The sequence below is a fragment of the Aspergillus aculeatinus genome (assembly GCF_003184765.1).
Source record: "Aspergillus aculeatinus CBS 121060 unplaced genomic scaffold BO66scaffold_24, whole genome shotgun sequence".
In the NCBI taxonomy this organism is placed as follows: domain Eukaryota; kingdom Fungi; phylum Ascomycota; class Eurotiomycetes; order Eurotiales; family Aspergillaceae; genus Aspergillus; species Aspergillus aculeatinus.
Window position 1 is genome coordinate 416,463 of NW_020291493.1, and position 18,085 is coordinate 434,547.

Sequence of the window (18,085 nt, forward strand, 5' to 3'; positions counted from 1 at the left end):
TCAACTTTGCCTTCGTGCCGACCGTGTGTCTTTTCTACTCGGAGACAGCCCACCGGTCGCTGGATTATCTTGATCGCTTTTTTCAAGATAGCAATGGTGTCCTTGTTCAGAATGTGCCAGAGACCATCGGGGTCGAACGACTGCTCCGGTATGTTGTGCCGGAAAATTAACGGCTCCAGCTCGTTACGACTGTCACGGGCGCTAAGATTGGGGCTGGTATGATGGAGCATAAGGAGCATGCTTAAAGACTGGCTTCTGCCAGGTCAGGTAGTGGTACGCCAAGCTCATACTTCAACGGCTGCCATCTCAGCGGCATACACAGGATTACATTCTTATTTCGAAGGCAGATGGCAGAAAAAGATATTCAAATCAATATAAAAGGTTATGATTTCATTTCACGATGAACGGGATAAAAAGAGAGTCACCTCAACGAAACAGCGAGTGAACCAAGCCTGGAGGCGACTGACATCAAGCCTCACTTCCAAACATGACCCTCCATCTTCAAGTACTCGAAACTCTCAGCCTGCTCCACCACCTCATCCTCGTCATTCTTCAGGAGCCCCTGGTCGAACAGATCAGCACCAAATTTCCACGGCTTGCGACACGCCGGGCAATGCATAGGTATCCTGAATTTATAGTCGGTACCCCATTCAATCGCACCGTGCCGGTTCCAGGCGCACTCCAAGTGGAAATAGGCGGTGCAGCCCTCGCAGCACAGGTCCACGTGCGGGTCGGCGCGCTCGCAGGTGTCGCACGCCGCATCCGCGGGCTTGTTAGCTGGGTTATTGATCTTGCGCGCTAGGACGCGGCGGCGGGCCTGCTCGGCGGGCTGCAGGCAGTCCCAGTTGCGGAAGTCGTTGCTGGAGAAGACTTCTTCGAAGCTGCGGTGCTTCTTGATCTGCTCCAGGGTCGGACATCCCAGCTGCGTGCGCCAGGGGAAGAAAATGATCGTGCCTGGCTTCGGAGTGTCGTCGCCGGTACTCTGCGGCGTGAGGATTGCGGGGTGGCCGTCGCTGTCGCTTGACTCATTCTCGCTGTCGGTCTGCTGGGGCGTGAGAAGGACGCCCCCGTCTTCACTGCTGAACCCGGTTCCGTCGTCGGATGTCTGCGTCGCAGCATTGGATGTTGAGGGGGTCGGCACGCGAGACCCAGCGTCAGATGCCTGAGGAGCTGTGGCAGGCTCGCTGGCCGCACTAAGGCGGGCGAGATCCTTTTTCAGCTCGCTGTAGGCGCGGAAACGGAAGTAGGGCATCTTGAAGCTGAGTTGGGGAGGTGAAGTCGGGTGACGGTGAAGGTGAAGGTGGTCGATGGTTGATTGTTGATGGTGATGATGGCGATATTTCCAACTAATTTATACGCAGCAGCACGGGAATATAGAGCCCTCCACAACAAAGAGCTGACAATGCCCATTGTATCAGGGATGGAGTATAACAACCGGTCTCCAGGAGTAACAACGAATGGCCATAGTTCAGGTCTGGTACCTGACCGAAGAAGTACTTGCAGGGTCTTTGTTTCGTGACTGAAGACTGTTTACCTTCATTGATCCATTGCACCGATCTTCTTATACTGGAATAACAGTCTCATCAATCCTCATCCGTTCATTATGCAGATGTAAGCACCAAGCACCCCCTTGTTTTCGCTTTTTCGTCTCCACCATCACGCTGAATCAAATCACAAAGCATCTCAACCAGTTACTTACACACTCCATCCTCTGCCCTCATCTTGCCCGTCGCCCCTAATCCCCTCCAGAACCTATTTCGGATCATGCGCAACAACCTCAATCTCAACGCGCATATCATCCTCGCCCAGCCGCGTGACCCCAACGCAGGTCCACAGGGGCTCGTGGTCGGGCATCCACTTCTTGAAGTTCCGGACCATGGCGTCCAGCGCCTCGTTGTTGATGGGCACGTGATACGAATTCACCCGGAACACCTGGCTCCAGCCCTTCCCGCCGGCGGTCTTCAGGTTCAGGTCCACGTTCGCGAAGGCCTGGTCGATCTGCGCGTTGATCTCGCGGTGGATCTCGCCGGTCTGGGGGACCCAGCCGCCTGTTTATCCAGAAAATTTAGCACTGCATTGTGTATGCAAGATGGTGAGGGAAGGAGAGGGCCTACCCTGGCCGGAACATTCGATGCGGTCGCCGATGCGGACGGCCTGGCTGTATTTGAAGGTTTGTTGGTTGCGCTTGCCGACGCCGTCGTAGTTGTAGTAGGTGAGGTGGGACATGATGCCTGATTAGGGGTGTATATGTGTGGGCGTAGAGGGAATGTTAAGTCAAGGGGGGTCTTAAGGTTAAGGTGAATTGGGAATTGGGCGAGGTTACATGCGACGACGGTTGGGGTTTTATAGAGTTCCCGGGGCGGGTTAGAAATAGCGGAATATATGTTCCGCGAGGAGGGAATGACCCTGAGGGGATGAAGTCATGGATGATGTTCTCTCACTTTCTGTCTGTCTCAGATCGATGACTCTTTCTGTCTTCTCTCTCTAGATAAACAAACAAAGCTCATTCTAGTGCAAAGGAATAGAGCCTGCCAAGCTCTCTACTTCGTGAAGTGTCCAGATTGTCAACTTACATGTGGGAACTTGCGCCACGCAGCATTGTCTAAGTGCAGTACTGTACCTAGACTCAGCTTCCAAGATTGGTTGAAGTCCGACTTCCTAGGTATATTCCCAAATATACTATTGTCCATCAATCTACATGTCCATGATGTATATATTTAGAATCTGAGAATCACTGCAAAGCCAAGCACCAACCCAGCCAGCCCGTCTAATCATAATCACGTGACCCAGAGTCATGAGTAATCGACTCGCGCCTTCAAGGTTGGCCCATAGACTAACCTGTTTAGAAGCTAGTGGCTGGCGGTGACCACCTCCCCCGACCGCCCGGAGATATACTGCCGGCGGACCGCATTCGGCGCCAGCCAGCTCCGCCCGGTGGTTCCTCGTTCTTCTTTCCATCCCCCAGCCTTGGAATCATTCAATTATTCGCAACTGAGATCTGAACCACACTCTTTTACTTTCCTGCTCTTTCATCCAGTTCCATCCACTCCCTCATCCATAAACACCTTTTCTAACACTCAATTGCACCCATCCAGCACCAGCATCTATACCCTCGACCTCATCACCCCAATCCCAACCCATCACTCGTATCCTACCCTTGCGACTCCGCGACACTAATCAGCCATAGTAAGCTCCGCCCAGCATCAACGCCCCCAACAAAGACCACCCTCACTAACACCCAATCACCGCAGCTACCCCCCACAAATCCCTCAACCGCAAACCCCCAAGACCAAAAAAATGTCCATCCGCACTCTCTCGGACACCGACTTCGAAGACAGCACGCTGAAGCGCGCGCGCACGGACCCGACCGCGCACCGGCTCTGCTACGACTGGATGATCGTGCAGGGCAACTGCCACTACGCGCGCGACCGCGCCGCCTTCACGAGCTACCGGCCCGTGACCACCGTGCGCCTGCAGACCAACATCTTCAACCCGATGGAGGAGCTGGAGGTGGCCGGCGTCGGCACGGTGGAGATACCTGTGATGCGGTCGCTGACGGACCCCACCAACCCCAACCACAACCACAACCCGTTCGACAACACCCAGTCCAGCACCAACACGCACACCCTCGTCCTCGAGAACGTCCTGCACATCCCCGAGGCCGTCTGCAACGGGTTCAATCCGCTGCTGTACGGGAGCAGCATGTCGTGCACGGCCGAGAGCTGGACGGGCGCGGATCGCGCGGGCACCCCGCTGTGGGTGGCGACCCCCTTCGCGGGCGGGTCGCGGCTGGTGCTGGCCGGCGCGGCGGCGCAGCTGCAGCGCCAGCAGGGGGTGTCGGAGCTGATTGCCGGGCGGTATTATACGCTGAGTTTGTATATCAGTCCTGCGGAGAAGGCGGAGTTGATGGGGTAAAGATGGGGAGAGGTGGTTTGCCGCAGAGATGAGAAACGAATTGTGGCAAACTAGGGAGAAAAGGGAAGGGTGAATCCTGTTGGGGCGAGGCAGGAGGCAACATGACAGGTGACTGATGTTGGTCTGTACTGTACAATATATTATGATACCTATGATAGAATATAGCAAAAAAGCAATACGATACGATTCCGGATAAGTCAAGCGAGATGCATGGCGAAAAAAAAAAGCATGGCATGGCATGGCATGGCATGCCTGCCCCTCCGTCGGGGGTCGGATGGACACGTGGAAGAGCGGCAGTCGGAAGAGCTTCACCCAGCTCGATCGATGCCATGAGATGGGATACGGAAAGAATTCCCAATAACCTCCTGCAGTAGCTTGGGCGCTTAAACGGTCCGGTCAATTCGATTGTGGATCGAGTGACTGGGAAAGAGCGTCTGTGCGAAAGGTCAGTCAGTCACTCAGTACTCAGTGAGAGAGTGTTTGGAGGCGATTCACTGATCATCCCGGGGTCTAATTTAGGGCTCGATCCCAACTTGACGCCATGTGGGCAGCAAAAACCGCGGGGAAAGTGAAAGTGAATGAAAGGGGGGATATACCTCAGCACACTATAGTTCGACCCAACCACTCGCTTAAGACCCTGAAATCCAGTTCACATGTGTCTCCATGCGTCCTTAGGACGGAGTCGAGGGCCGAGAACCTACCAGGAAAGAAAGGGTCTAATCTCGCATCTCGTGTGTCGAAGTGCGTCTAATCCCCATGGGGTCTTGTCTCGTCCGGCTGTTCGGCCCGTGGCCCGTCTGTCACGCAAAGCACCACCAAACACACCCAGAAGCCACCCAATGTGACTCAATCTTGCCCCAACCAACCTTTTTTTCCAATCCAATATCTAGCGAGATGGCAAATGACAAATGGCTGATGGCAGATGGCAAACCCAACGATCGTGTTTCCCTGCGGCAGTCCGGCCCAGACTGCCACTGCACACACCCTCTCTTGCCATTCGGGCATCCCCAGCTTCCCCGGATTCATCTAATCCCGTTTGGATACGGGGTCTCATCCTTGCTGCAATTAGCCCGCCACTCAGCCTATTCTTTGCGAGTCCCTGTCCCTGTCCTATCACAGCGCCTCCTCCCCAGCAAATTTTCCGCGGCATCTGGTGACAGGAAGGGACTATAGTCAGACATGCAGCAATACCCAGTCTTACCATGCCATGCCACCACCCCTCGCGCGCCCGCCAGCCCGCCCTCGCTTCAATTTTCGATGGTATATATGAGCTCCTTGATTTCCGCTCGAGAGTCCGGTTTCTCCTTTTGTTTTTTTTTGTTTCTCAGGTCAGCTTTGAACATCAATTCGAAAGATTGTCTTCCGGAAGCTCTCTCACACCATGTCTGAGAAACATACGGCGGAGGTCTCCCACCTGGACTCGTCCGAGGTCCAGGTCAAGGGGGTCCACAATGCGGCGTTGGCGGTGGCCACCATCCAGCAGAAGCCCAGTCTGTGGAGCAAGAGCATGCTTAAGGTATGTCACTCGGTGATGTGGTGCGTGGGCGGGCGTTGTGGGTGCTAACGGACAGTTAGCTGTACTGCTGTATCGCGGTCGCCATGCTCAACTCCTGCATCAACGGTTACGACGGTTCCCTGATGGGCTCGATCAACAGTTATCCCCAGTACCGCGATTATTTCGGGTTCGACCCGGACGCCGGTACCCCCTCGACCGGTATTGTGTACGCCATCTATACCATCGGAAACATCGTCGGATCGTTCACGGCCGGTCCCTTCACTGATTTCAAGGGTACATTCTTCTTTCCCCATTCCTTTGGGTCTGATTACGGAACCAAGGCTCTGACAGGCGTACAATAGGGCGACGAGTCGGCATGGCGATTGGCGCCATCTTCATCATCATCGGAACCTGCGTGCAAGCCTCGTGCCACAACCTGGGCGGATTCATGGGCGGCCGCTTCCTGCTGGGATTCGGCGTGGCGACCTCGGCCACGGCCGGACCGGCCTACGTGTCGGAGATGGCCCACCCGGCCTACCGCGGTGCCATGACGGGTCTGTACAACGTGCTGTGGTTCGGGGGTGGTATTCCGGGCACCTTCATCCCCTGGCGCACCAGCCACATCCAGAGCGACATGAGCTGGCGGATTCCGATCTGGCTGCAGATGGTGTTCTCCGGGCTGGTGTTGTGTTTCGTTTACTTCCTCCCTGAGGTAGGTCTCTAATGGTTATCAGTGCCGTGAAGACAAGGGGCTAATCGTGTCCAGTCCCCCCGTTGGCTCATGTCCCACGACCGCCACGAAGACGCCCTCAACGTGCTGGCCGAATACCACGGCGAGGGCGACCGCAACGCTCCGATCGTGCAGCTGGAATACCGGGAGATGATGGAGGACATTTCCAAGACGGGATCCGACAAGCGCTGGTGGGATTACCGCGAGCTGTTCAACACGCGCGAGACGCGGTATCGGTCCATGCTGGTGATCTTCATGGGTGAGTATTTCCAGAGTTCCCTCACCCTAGCCACCGCAACTGACATCTGTTCGCACACAGCTCTCTTCGGCCAATGGTCCGGCAACGGCCCCGTCAGCTACTACTACCCGCAGATGCTCCGCGGCGCGGGGATCACCAGCAACAACACGCAGCTGCTGCTGCAGGGCCTGCAGAACGTGGTGTCGCTGATCGGGGCGGTGTCCGGGGCGCTGCTGACGGACCGCTTCGGGCGGCGGCAGCAGCTGCTGGTGTCGACCAGCCTGGTGGTGGTGCTATTCATCATCGTGACGGCGCTGAACGCGACCAACGTCGTCGACGGGCCCGACGGCACCCCGACCGCCAAGAGCGGCATCACCGCGCGCGCCCAGATCGCCATGATCTTCATCTTCGGCTTCGTCATCTCCGCCGGCTGGACCCCCAACCAGGCCATGTACCCCGTCGAGTGTCTGCGGTACGAGTCCCGCGCCAAGGGCATGGGCATGAACAACGTAAGTTCTTCTTGACTGGCCGTCTTCCCGTGGAAATCTTTTAATAACAGACGAACAGTTCTTCGTCAACATCGCCTCCTTCTACAACACCTTCGTCACCGGCATCGCCTTCACCCGCGCCGGCTGGAAGTACTACTTCCTCTTCATCTTCTGGGACACCCTCGAGGTCATCGTCATCTACTTCCTGTTCGTCGAGACCAGCAAGCGCACCCTCGAGGAGTTGACCGAGATCTTCCAGGCCAAGAACCCGGTCAAGGCCTCGCTGAAGCGCGATGAGGTGCTCGTGTCGGGCGGGGAGGCGACGCAGATCACCAAGGAGACGGAGGCGTGATACGCTTGGGGGGTGGGTTGACTGAGGGGTAGTGGAGGAGTAATGGGAGGCTTCTGGGTTGTTGGAATGTTTGGATGTTCGCTGTGGCAGTCGATTATAACTTATCATTAATAAGGAAGGTGCTGCTGCTGCTGCTGCTGCACCGTCCGATGTGGCCACTGCTTTTGCTCCCCTCTACGTTGAAAATCAAGTAAGCTTCATGCCCAGCGGATACTTACTAGGTAGTTATCTACTCCGTGATTGGGAGTGATTTATTCAGCCTCAGTGGTCACGTATCTTATCGCTGATACTTTCAGATAACCACCTACATAAGATATACTAGTACATGGAGGTTAGTACGTACTACCCTAGGTAGTGCTGTACTCCGGAGTAGTAAAGATGAAAAGGTCCCCAATCGGGCATGTATCGGTCTTCTCGACTGGGCATGAAGAATGTTATACTAGGTATGGTAAGACGGAATGGAGCTTTGGGCACCGGTTGATTCTGTGAGTTCAGTATGCTGGACTTCTTTGTACTGTACTATTCTAAGCATAATACACTATACGTTAACTTGAGTATACTCTGTACAGAAAAACAGACACCGCAGCCTACGGAAAACCCTTGCGGCCACTCGGCAAATCGTAAGAAATCTGCCGGTAAAATCATATACACCAAAATTAAATCTATACATAAACTCTAACAATTCTAATAGAAAAGAATAATTTATAGTATTTCCTAATAATAAACCCTAATAACAATACCCTCGGCCTTTAAAAAATCCTAAATACCCTGATATAAAAAGAGGCCAATCTGATTATATAATTAAACAGCTGTTGAGGCGCTTCAGAGAAGCCGGGGTGTTAATAGCTAAAAATTAAAGACTACACCCGAAAGACGGGGGGAAAAAGGGAGGAATACACGGGCTGGTTTATACTAAAAATTTTAATAGGCGGTAACTGCTGCAGTAAGAATACTTAATCAGAAAAGTTCCATTTGCCGAGTGGCCTTGCGTCTAGTCACGTGAGGCTAGGCCCAGTCCAACACCCCCAAAACACGGCACCCGAACTCCTTATAACTACCTAGTTATTAAACAATATTCCAAGGCTTGTTCATCCCCCTTGCCCCGTTATGAGCTGTAATGCTGAAAGGCCATGCTCCCACCACACGTTCTTGTTCCATGTATCATGACTGATATATGAGCTATGAGCTTTGACCTACTAAGAACGGACTCTTACTATTATCTCCTTTGCCTTCCAACCGACCCAATCTATTTCTCTCGCCAAATGTCAGTCACTCATAGCCCACCATGTCTACTACAAGCAAACATGGGGCAGACTCACTCCGTCCGCGTCGCCTCCAGTCCTTGAAAGTCTCAGCTTATTCTCAACTATCCTGGAGTGCTCTTAATTGCATCGGGTCAATGCGCGACCAAGCTCCCAGATCAATGCAGCCGGATTCAAACTCTCCTCAACCAGACCCCATCCATCTCTTCCGCTTTGGAGGTTCCTGACTCTATCGTGGGAAATGTTTTGGTCCTAGAAGGCCATTCTAGGTGGTCTGTCTCTCCGCGTTCTCGGCGGATGGGTAGCGAATGCGCTCTGGATGCCAGCAAAGTTTCCTGTCCCCGACGCGCGTATATTGGGGTGTCGCGCCCGAGCATGTGTGTGTTGTCCGGGGAATTCATTCCCCAATGGTCCGGCTTCCAATCTTCAGCGCAATCCTCTGGGAATTATCTAGCACTCTGTGTTCTAGGCTGGTCGTACGTCCTCTCTGCTCGACTGATAGAGCTGCGGCGCACGACGCCCGCCGATAGTATCGCCTATACAGACGCCGTGGTACAGTCGCCCGAGATGACGACTGCCGGCTCGAATGAGCTTTGCAGCCTACAGCTGGGCGACCTTTCATCGGCAGAGCTGCGCTGGTGGGCTGCCATTCTGGCAGGCGGGCGTGGATGGCACGCGACGCTGAACCGAGATGAAAAGGAATATTTCTCTCCGTGGGAGTGCCATCTTGCCGATAACTGCTTCACACTGTTGCACTCACGCACTCGGTCCCCAATCCCCAGCGACCTAACACCCCCGTCGTCAGTAGAAGCGCAAGCATACCTTGTGAGTTTCGCACGATCGCATGGTTGCTTGGATCAACTACTGGCTGCTTTTGCAGCAGCCATCACTCTACCTTCACACCTTCGGTTCGGTGCGCCAATCACATTGCCAAAGCCTGTCCAAGGCCCTTCCGAGCGCGCAAGTCAGAAGATTGAAAGATTTTAAGCGGATCGGCTACCGACTGTGGATGATCTTGCTCGTTTCATGACTCTCTCGTGCATGGCAAATATTGTTTCCTCTTCTGCATCGGCGTGCTTTTGGGAACCGAGCATCCCGTGCAATTTAGTGAGCGAATGGCTGAACCCTCCACTTAAAGAGCTTTTACCCCATCTCATCCGACGACAGAGATACGACGCTATTGTATGCACCTTGTCGTATCGCAGGCCAAAGCTCGCATCCCTGTGGCTTGGGGCGACGATCTCGGGCTTGCTTCCCCGGATACTTCAGGTCTGCCGGTCGCACTTGCCACCGACAGCGTCGGAAGCGGCCGTGTGGACAAGGTCCCCTCAGTCGTTCATGGATCCTGAATATCACGGCCATACTTTGGCGTTCGATGCCTCCAACCGTAAGGGACCATATCACGCGCAGACGAGCTCCGTCTTTTGTATCTGACCGACACCGACTCAAAGGTTTACGGGCCTCCGCCCCTGAGCCCCTACCCTCCGTTCGGCCGTGTGAGACTCGAGAACACACCAATCGAAGTTCGGATGCACGCTGGGTGTGGTCACGAGCTGCGTTATGTCTCATGGATCTGGAAAACGCAGAACAGGACCGACTTGACCGACTACGGCGGCTGTGCTCGCTCTAAAGCTTCCACGACCAAAATTCCTTTTCCTTTTGCATCTCAGTGGTCACTTGCCAGTCTCGCAACGCTCGCCTTGGGCTTAACGTCTATAAGCCTTCGCAAATATTACCCAAGGGTGAGTTCTGGAGCAGATAACAGGATGGAGCCCTACACATCCCGCTTGCAAGATGGTGTCTAATGATGACGCAGGCTCTGGTCAAAGCCGTATGGATTCCTTTATGCGGAGCGTGGACCATGTTGTGCTTATCACCTGACCGGCCTTTGCTTACTCCTTGGTATCCGTGTTGGGTTCGGTGATCTATAAGACCCTCCGTGGTTTGTTACTTTCACCGTGGACCGATGATTGCAAAGCATCTGCCGATGACCGGTTGTCGGCATCGGCCACTCGCGTCGTTTTCGTTTGGGGGTTCTTCCCAGACGGAACCAGACCTGAGGATAGAGAGTTGTGGGACCATGAATGGCTGAACCTTTACCTTCATCGGGGCGATGATTTGTCTTCAGGCTCCTCCCCGTCTGCCAGCGATTCGGCTCACAAACAGGGTCACGATCTTGTCGAAGAATGGCTCGATGAGATACCGGAATCTGCCTATCATTGATCTCAAGGCTGAGCCGAGGCGCTGCGGTCGCGTGCATACGGGGAGCGTATCGCCCGACCCCATGCCTCATTCTCGGACATTTCCCAAATGACCATGACCTAGATCATCCCTGAAGATAGGATAATTAGTGGAGACCATCCAGAAGAAGGACGCTTCTCCTGAGCGCCGCTCTCTACCTTCGGTCATAAGCCTACCTTATCTTGCTCGGCGTACCAACGGCGCTTTCTTAGGTTTGACTCGGTTCTTGGACTTGGCGCAGCAGCCAATCACTCGCCTACCATCGGGTTCAGATGGAAGTATACAGATACCTCCCAGGTATGGACGACCAGCGGCGGCTGGCTTAGCTGATTGGCGGCTTGGTAGTACGTACATCTGCCAAGAAGGAACTTGTTAGCCAGCGGTTATTGGGTGAGTAGGGGAGAGACCACGCATACAGATTCCATCATCCATGTGCCATGGTCGATTGGGGAAAACCGAAATCCCATCCCCCCTCCCCCTCCGAATAAAAGTGAAATGTAAAGGAAGCGGGTGGGACGAATCCCATATAGGCATCAACCCTCCCCCCGTACCGAAGTGTCTCAACCAGATCATTAACCCAGAATCCCCAACAGGGTAGAACTATGAGTGGTGGGGGTGTTGTAGTATCCTGCCGGAAAGCGGCGGGTTTCTCCTCTCTCTACAACCTCGAGATTTTGAGGTGAAATTGAGGGATAAGGTGTCGGTTTGCTGAATGCAGAGAGGCTCCCAGTTGGTTTTCTCGAGGGCGACTCGAATCCGAGCGGCCGGGGAAGGTATGTCCACTCTTTACACTCTCATTGCTCTGAAGCCATATCGTCATCGTGGGGTCTTGTCGATCTGGTGGGGTCACGTGACTGCGTCGCCGGACTCGGGTCTTTTGGAGTAAGTTAGTAGTGGCTATGGGGTGTGACTGGCAGTAAGCAGTTGTCTTAAGTTCTTATGGTGCTCGATGGCATCAGCCTGGGCTAGTGGTCTTGTCACTCCGCCACAACCACGTCCCAGAGGCCATCGTGCTGTTCCTCTCACACAATGTAGCGAGCTAGATGCATAACATTTAGATGCATTGGCTACAACTCTATAGCCGGAAGACATAAGTAACCCATCTACAAACCCAGAACCAACAATCTATAGAAGATCATAACAACCATCCCGGAGTGGAATCAAAACACCGTGGACCTGCCAACTCCCCCCCGGCCCCGGCCACCAAGACGACCCAGCTCAATTGCTCGTAATAATCAACTCCTGGACGACATGAATCCCCCCTTCTGCCCCCGTCGTCCGCCGACCCTCCGCATCCACCGCCGCCAGCATGATCTGCTCATCACTGACCGTCGCCAACTGCGTCCACTGCGTATCCGGCAACGACAAGGGGTGCCGGAACTTCTTCTTCCGGGACTGCGAATGCGCACTGAGGCTCGGATGCTCTCCTGCCGAAAGGGGATACCCGGACCCCCCGGGCCCCGGCCCAGTCGTCGTGCTTCCGCCCTTCGCGTTGAAGCTGTGGGATGACCAGTAGCTGCCCGCCCGTTTCACCATCCGGCGACACACGGGGTAGATCATGGGGAGGTTGCCGATGAGGACGGCGACGAAGGTCTCGCGGCAGGCCCAGCTGCCGGCTTGCGAGGCGCCGTTTGCGCCGGCCTTTGGTTTTTTTGTTTTCATTAGCAAGGCATTTTCGTCGTTCATTTGAAAAGACGGAGGGGGGGGGATCAGACGTCACTCCACGGAAGAATCAATCAAGTAAGGGGTGTTTTTTCTTTTTCACGCACCGTGACAATCAACACACACCGCAGAATCCCCGCCGCCATGACGAATAGCCCGCCGCTGAACAACACCACCAATTCGAGTTTCTCTCGCCATGGGAGACGGGCTTTGAAGAGGATCTATCCCATAACGCGATTAGCTTTGATCCCGAGCAAGAACCAAAACATTGGTCGGGATCTTTCCGAGAAGGTGGGAGGGAGCGTACAGGGAACGGAATCGAAATCAAATACACATCCGTCACCACATTCAGCGTCACCGTGACATACACATCGATCTGCGAGACGGCCGGCTGGCAATAGTTCCCGGGATCCGGGTGGATCTGCCAGTTCCTGTGGAGCGGACGACACCCCAGCAGGATACTCAGGATGACCGCGAGGTAGGTGCCGGCGATGAAGACGTAGGCGAGGCGGATGCGACGGGCCATGTTGTACAGCCCAGCCCTAGATTGTGGGGGGTCAATCGAACAGCCAAAAGACGAGACACCAATCATCCCGTCCAACCAAGAAACGCAGAGACGTACGTACGTCAGTCTCGCATAGAACACCGCCATGCACGTCTTGAGCAACCACAGCAAAGTGGTGTACAGCGACCATCCCAGCACCTGGGTCTTGGAGCCCCCGACGCGGAGCCGGTACTCTTCGGACTGCGGCGAGAGCGCCGCGCGCTGGGCGGCGGTCATCGCGTTGTTGGCGAGGCCGTGCCACCAGGCGCTGACGCAGTAGGCGGCGCCGGTTTCGAGGGCGTACACTACCTGCCAGCAATAATATTGGTTAGAGGGTGGGCATCGACCGATAGGGTTTTGTGTGGTTGTTGTGAAAGGGGGGGGGGGGGGGGGGGGTTTGGGGCAGTAAGCAGCCAAGCTGGTCGGTAGGTAAGTAAGACGTACCCCTGCAACCGGCATCAAATAATCATCCAATGCGAAGTTCTTAGGCCCCGCCGTAATCCACCGGGCCGCGATGCGGCAGGCAATGGTCAGAATGGCAATGGCCAGGAGGGTAAAAGCCTCAATGACGAACTCGTCAGCCATGAAGCCGGGAAAGGGAAGGAAGCAGAAAACAAAAAGAAGGGCAAAAGAAAGTCGTCTGTGGAACCATTCTGAAGCAAGGCAGATCAGATCGGGGGAAGAGAGAGAGAGGGGGGGGGGTTATTATGTATAAGACAGGTTTTATCAGGGGAAGAGACAGAGAGAGGGATTTGCATCATCATCTGTGCATTTTTTTTTTGGTTTCGTTGTTTGCTCTTTGCTTCTATGTATCACTTTTTTCCCCTGGACAGCAAACACAAATGCCGACTCGTCAATCGGGAAAGACAAACGCAGAACCCGCATACGTAGGAAGGATGGACGGACATGGGCTCCACTTTTCCCCGTCCTGGTACTTCTTGCAGGTTGGGTCACTACGGAGTACGTAGCAAGAGTACCGTTTTCCTGCAGAACAGAACAGGGAAGTGGACAATGGGCAAGGCACAACAAACACACTACAAAAGAGACTACGGACCGTTTGGTGCCCCATGTCCGATGAACCGGTGGTCCCCCTGGGGTTAGAACAGGGGGGAAGCCCGACTGCCCCCGAGAGGGGGCACTGTGACACCAGTGGCCAGTGGCTAACTTAGTAGACAGGAAGTGGGCCCACGGCATGGCTTGTGGCATGGCTTGTGGCATGGCTTGTGGCATGGGGTGTGCCGCCTGTCAGACCGTTGCTTCAGCGGATGAGCCGAGCTGTCATCTCCATTCAATGGTGGAGCCAACGGGCGACATTCACTGTTCGTTAACCCTAAGCGGTGTTAGTGGGTGAATCGATCCCGCCACAACAACGCCGGTGCAACCTCCGTCTTTATTGCGATCATCCACTTTCCTTGTTCGTGCAATAATGTAAGGAGGAAGAAGGAAGGGGAGGGAGAAGACGGAGATTAAAAAAAACTGCCACCGATCGGCACGTTATCTGTCAGGCATTTCCCCTCCGAGCTCTCCTCCCCTTTCCAAGGCTATTTTTATTCTTTCTTCCTTCCCTTCCGCCCGTTTCTTTTCTTTTTTTCGGCATTCCATCCTATTGCCGGTGGCTGCTATCATGATGGAGTCAGTGGATGTGACAATCATCGGCGCAGGTAAGGTTGCATGCATCATGCATTTGCGTTCATCTTGAGCACAAACTCATACTGATCTACACTCCACAGGCTGGAGCGGCCTGGCTGCCCTCAAGACCTATCACCAAGTCCATCCCAATGCCTCCATCCTCCTCCTCGAGGCCGCCGACACCGTTGGAGGCGTCTGGGCCCAGCACCGCCTGTACGAGGGCCTCAAATCCAACAACATGCGGGGCACCTACGAGTTCAGCGACTTTCCCCTCGACGATTCCTACGGTGTCGCGCCGGGCGAGCATCTCCCCGGAGCGGTGATCCAGAAATACCTCACCGACTTCGCAGAGCACTTTCACCTGACACCACACATCCACCTCCGACGACGCGTTCGCACCATCCAGCACGAGCCCGACACCACCTGGACCTTGACCGTCGACCATCTCGACCCTGAAACCCCCGATGCGATCACCGAAACCTCGACCCTACACACCAGCAAGCTCATCCTCGCGACGGGGATCACCTCGCAGCCCTACCTCCCCGACTTCCCCGGCCAGGAACAATTTACCCCACCATTATTCCACATCAAGGACCTCCGCCACTACCAGGGCCAGATCTTCGCTCCCCCGCCATCAACCACCTCCCCGCCCGAAGACACCAACACCAACGAGAGCATCGTGATCTTCGGCGGCACCAAGTCCGCCTGGGACGCCGTGTACGCCGCCGCGACGACCACACCCTACCAAGTGGACTGGATCATCCGGTCGACCGGCCACGGCCCGGTCTGGATGGCGCCGCCGTACGTGACGCCGCTGAAGAAATGGCTGGAGAAGCTGGTGACCACGCGGCTGCTGACGTGGTTCAGCCCGTGCATCTGGGGCGCCGCGGGCGACGGCTGCTCCACCGTGCGCTGGCTGCTGCACGGCACCTGGCTCGGCCGGAAGGTCGTGGACGCCTTCTGGTGGGTGCTGGGGAACGACGTGCTCACGCTGAACAACTACGCCGCGCACCCGGAGACCCGCAAGCTGGTGCCCTGGATCAGTCCCTTCTGGATCGCCAGCGGGCTGAGCATCCTCAACTACCCGACGGACTTCTTCGAGCTGGTGCGCCGCGGGCGCGTGCGGGTGCATGTGGACGAGGTGGCGGGCCTGTCGGACCGGACGGTGGCGCTGGGGGCGGGCCGGCGGATTGAGCAGGTCCGCGCGCTGGTCTGCGCGACCGGGTGGAAGGCCAAGCCGGAGATCCAGTTCGTGCCGGCCTCCCTGGAGCAGGAACTGGGGTTGCCCGAGGCAGAGGACTGCGTGCCCCGCGAGGTGGTGCGGTGCGCCGACCACGAGATCCGACGACGGTTCCCCCGCCTCCAGCGTCCGCCCCCCATGGTCAAGGGATACAGGCCCCTCGCGGCCGATGCGCCGGCCGCCGCGGGCCATCCCCTGCGTCTGACCCGGTTCATGGTCCCCGTGGGCGACCTGGGCAAGGAGCGCTCGATCGCGTGCCTGGGCCTGACGATGACGATCAACACGGCGATGGTGGCGCAGGCGCAGGCGCTGTGGGTGGCGGCGTGGATGGGCGAGAAGCTGACCCTGAAGAGTCAAGAGCGGTGTCCCGACCCAGCCAGGAAGGCCCTGCGGGTGCAGTCTTCCTCCGATGTGGATGCGGATCTGGTCTGGGAGACGACGCTGCATAGTCAGTTCGGGGTGCATCGCTATCCGGGCGGGTTTGGGCGCAGGAATCCGGATTTCGTGTTCGATGCGTTGCCGTATGTGGACTTGCTGTTGCGGGACTTGGGGCTGGATTATCGGAGGAAGGGCAAGTCGCTGAAGTGGCTGGAGCCGTATGGGATGGAGGATTACCGGGGGCTGGTGGAGGAGTGGATGGTTGACTGATGGGATTAACTTAGCGAGTGTAAGCATAATTGGGTCGTTTACGAAATAGCAGCAACGGTTTTCGAGCATGGCCTCATTCTGCCCTCTAGTAGCAGTCTTTCCAGGCTCAACTACCAAACATAGCCCTAACCCATCCTCCGTGGCGGAGACAAATCCTCCTCCACCTCACAGATCAAACTCCTCAAAGACCGCGACACCTCCGTTCACTTTCTGGCCCAACACCTCCCCATCCACTGTCCCCGTCCACCGGAAGAAATGCTGCCCATCGCCCGCCACCTCTCGCGTCCCCAGCATCGTCACCCGCACCCCCCTCATCACCACCTCGACTGCGAACCCGGACGCGGCGGCATGGCCGACCCGCTGCACGCTGACAATCCCGGCCTCGCAGCCGCTCAAGACCGTCACGCCATCTTTGAGGACCGATGCGCTGGCCACGGGGATGGTCGAGTTGAGCGGCGTCTCCTGGAACCAGACCAGCGAGTAGGGGCCGACGTGGGCGTGGCCCCAGAACCATTTCTTGACGAGCGAGTGGAAGGGGCGTTCCGACCAGTTCTGCGTTGCTTAGTACTGAACTACAACAAAGAGGGTGTGGGCACACCTTATCATGATACCCATACCCCTCGAACTTGACCGCCTCTCCATCGACGATCAGATCGACGGTGGCCTTCGCATGCGGCACGATATTCACCCAGCCGACCGACCCGAGTCGCAGCGAGGGATCGAACCGTTGGGAGGTAGTGCAGGGCGTTCGGGGCGAGGTAGCCTGGTATTGAAGTAGCGTCAGCTTGCCAGACCCAGCAAGAAAGTAACAGCAGAAAGGGGAATTGGAACCAACATTCTCCAACCTCAACCGCCCACTAATCCGACTGCCCTCCCAGCCGACCCAAACCTCCAGATTCGGGCCTGCCGCAGCAGCAGCAGCAGTCGCCGCCCCCGACCTAGCAAACAACCCCCGACCCGCATCCGCATCCCCATGCCCAACAACCCTCTTGCTCTTCCCCAAACGACCCTTCCCCTTCCCCTTACTCTTACCATCATTGCTCTTCCCCTTCCCCTTACTCTTGCCCCTCCCCATCCCCTCCCCACCAAACCCAGGATACCCCCCGGAAGAAGCAACCCACCCGCCCAACCCCTCCCAGAACCCGACATTCCACCCGCCGCCATCCCCCAACACGATGCCCTCACTCTCCTCCCCGGCGACGCCAATCTCACTGACCACCCGCCCGCCATCCCCGGCCACCGGACGGCTGCCCACGGCCCTCAAATCGCCTGGCTCCTCCTGATCACCCTTCTCACCTTTATCCCCTTTATCGCCGCGATCATTCCCATTGCCCCCACTCCCACCCCCAGTACCCCCATCCCCATCCCCATCCCCATCCCGATCCCGCCCCTCATCCCCAGGCGGAGGGGGAGGGGGAGCAGGGGCATCCGGCAAACTCACATAGACATAACTCCAGACGACCGAGCTCCCATTGCGGGGCGCCATCGGGAACGCGGCGGGCGAGCTGGTGAAGAAGGTGATGACGGCGGAGAGGTTGGGGTTGTGGGCGGCGACGGCGTCGAAGTACCACCATTCGAAGGCGGAGGCGTTGACGGCGGAGAGTTTGGGGGCGGAGAGCTCGGAGAGGGAGGGGTTGGGGG

The 18,085-nt window shown here is 56.3% G+C and overlaps 8 protein-coding genes across 8 annotated transcripts in view; 4 read left to right on the top strand and 4 right to left on the bottom strand.

The window, feature by feature from the left end:
• Nucleotides 1-475: 475 nt before the first annotated feature.
• On the bottom strand, nucleotides 476-1,252 carry BO66DRAFT_471513 (PHD finger domain-containing protein; the record flags this gene model as incomplete). Its single annotated transcript, XM_025652863.1, has 1 exon — nucleotides 476-1,252. The coding sequence occupies one exon, from the start codon at nucleotides 1,250-1,252 to the stop codon at nucleotides 476-478; it is 777 nt and encodes a 258-aa protein (XP_025504029.1).
• Nucleotides 1,253-1,537: 285 nt separating this feature from the next.
• Nucleotides 1,538-2,293, bottom strand: BO66DRAFT_349972 (RidA family protein). Its single transcript, XM_025644704.1, has 2 exons — nucleotides 2,115-2,293; nucleotides 1,538-2,048 (listed from the first exon to the last, which is right to left on the bottom strand). The coding sequence occupies exons 1-2, from the start codon at nucleotides 2,224-2,226 to the stop codon at nucleotides 1,753-1,755; spliced, it is 408 nt and encodes a 135-aa protein (XP_025504030.1). The 5' UTR covers nucleotides 2,227-2,293; the 3' UTR covers nucleotides 1,538-1,752.
• Nucleotides 2,294-2,968: 675 nt separating this feature from the next.
• On the top strand, nucleotides 2,969-4,109 carry BO66DRAFT_374455 (uncharacterized protein). Its single transcript, XM_025645597.1, has 2 exons — nucleotides 2,969-3,186; nucleotides 3,252-4,109. The coding sequence occupies exon 2, from the start codon at nucleotides 3,298-3,300 to the stop codon at nucleotides 3,913-3,915; it is 618 nt and encodes a 205-aa protein (XP_025504031.1). The 5' UTR covers nucleotides 2,969-3,186; nucleotides 3,252-3,297; the 3' UTR covers nucleotides 3,916-4,109.
• Nucleotides 4,110-5,296: 1,187 nt separating this feature from the next.
• Nucleotides 5,297-7,218, top strand: BO66DRAFT_322797 (putative MFS lactose permease; the record flags this gene model as incomplete). Its single annotated transcript, XM_025643779.1, has 6 exons — nucleotides 5,297-5,431; nucleotides 5,491-5,704; nucleotides 5,773-6,122; nucleotides 6,177-6,399; nucleotides 6,460-6,887; nucleotides 6,946-7,218. The coding sequence occupies 6 exons, from the start codon at nucleotides 5,297-5,299 to the stop codon at nucleotides 7,216-7,218; spliced, it is 1,623 nt and encodes a 540-aa protein (XP_025504032.1).
• A 1,652-nt stretch (nucleotides 7,219-8,870) lies between these two features.
• On the top strand, nucleotides 8,871-9,545 carry BO66DRAFT_91606 (uncharacterized protein). Its single transcript, XM_025653707.1, has one exon. It carries the CDS (start codon nucleotides 9,048-9,050, stop codon nucleotides 9,465-9,467), a length of 420 nt encoding a protein of 139 aa, XP_025504033.1. The 5' UTR covers nucleotides 8,871-9,047; the 3' UTR covers nucleotides 9,468-9,545.
• Nucleotides 9,546-11,805: 2,260 nt separating this feature from the next.
• Nucleotides 11,806-13,518, bottom strand: BO66DRAFT_392013 (uncharacterized protein). Its single transcript, XM_025647393.1, has 4 exons — nucleotides 13,372-13,518; nucleotides 12,691-13,236; nucleotides 12,491-12,604; nucleotides 11,806-12,362 (listed from the first exon to the last, which is right to left on the bottom strand). The coding sequence occupies exons 1-4, from the start codon at nucleotides 13,510-13,512 to the stop codon at nucleotides 11,940-11,942; spliced, it is 1,224 nt and encodes a 407-aa protein (XP_025504034.1). The 5' UTR covers nucleotides 13,513-13,518; the 3' UTR covers nucleotides 11,806-11,939.
• Nucleotides 13,519-14,315: 797 nt separating this feature from the next.
• BO66DRAFT_392014 (flavin-binding monooxygenase-like protein) lies at nucleotides 14,316-16,515 on the top strand. The gene is made up of 2 exons (XM_025647394.1): nucleotides 14,316-14,588; nucleotides 14,658-16,515. Exons 1-2 carry the CDS (start codon nucleotides 14,552-14,554, stop codon nucleotides 16,442-16,444), a joined length of 1,824 nt encoding a protein of 607 aa, XP_025504035.1. The 5' UTR covers nucleotides 14,316-14,551; the 3' UTR covers nucleotides 16,445-16,515.
• A 94-nt stretch (nucleotides 16,516-16,609) lies between these two features.
• The window catches only part of BO66DRAFT_471520 (uncharacterized protein), a gene marked incomplete at both ends in the record, with an annotated part of 1,522 nt that continues 46 nt past the window's right edge, over nucleotides 16,610-18,085 (bottom strand). The window contains 3 exons of the mRNA XM_025652864.1: nucleotides 16,610-16,996; nucleotides 17,043-17,207; nucleotides 17,280-18,062. Of these exons, the coding sequence (XP_025504036.1) occupies nucleotides 16,610-16,996; nucleotides 17,043-17,207; nucleotides 17,280-18,062 (1,335 nt within the window). The remainder of the gene's footprint in view (nucleotides 16,997-17,042; nucleotides 17,208-17,279; nucleotides 18,063-18,085) is intronic.

Bases quoted from the DNA above. Each gene is read 5' to 3' on its own strand.
- BO66DRAFT_392014 (XM_025647394.1), top strand. From the start codon at position 14,552: ATGATGGAGTCAGTGGATGTGACAATCATCGGCGCAG. The intron at 14,589-14,657 runs GTAAGGTTGCAT...TACACTCCACAG, and splicing joins TGTGACAATCATCGGCGCAG to GCTGGAGCGGCCTGGCTGCC.
- BO66DRAFT_392013 (XM_025647393.1), bottom strand. From the start codon at position 13,512: ATGGCTGACGAGTTCGTCATTGAGGCTTTTACCCTCCTGGCCATTGCC. The intron at 13,237-13,371 runs GTACGTCTTACT...TATTGCTGGCAG, and splicing joins ATTTGATGCCGGTTGCAGGG to GTAGTGTACGCCCTCGAAAC. The intron at 12,605-12,690 runs GTACGCTCCCTC...GTTATGGGATAG, and splicing joins TGATTTCGATTCCGTTCCCT to ATCCTCTTCAAAGCCCGTCT.
- BO66DRAFT_349972 (XM_025644704.1), bottom strand. From the start codon at position 2,226: ATGTCCCACCTCACCTACTACAACTACGACGGCGTCGGCAAGCGCAAC. The intron at 2,049-2,114 runs GTAGGCCCTCTC...CTGGATAAACAG, and splicing joins CATCGAATGTTCCGGCCAGG to GCGGCTGGGTCCCCCAGACC.
- BO66DRAFT_91606 (XM_025653707.1), top strand. From the start codon at position 9,048: ATGACGACTGCCGGCTCGAATGAGCTTTGCAGCCTACAGCTGGGCGAC.
- BO66DRAFT_374455 (XM_025645597.1), top strand. From the start codon at position 3,298: ATGTCCATCCGCACTCTCTCGGACACCGACTTCGAAGACAGCACGCTG.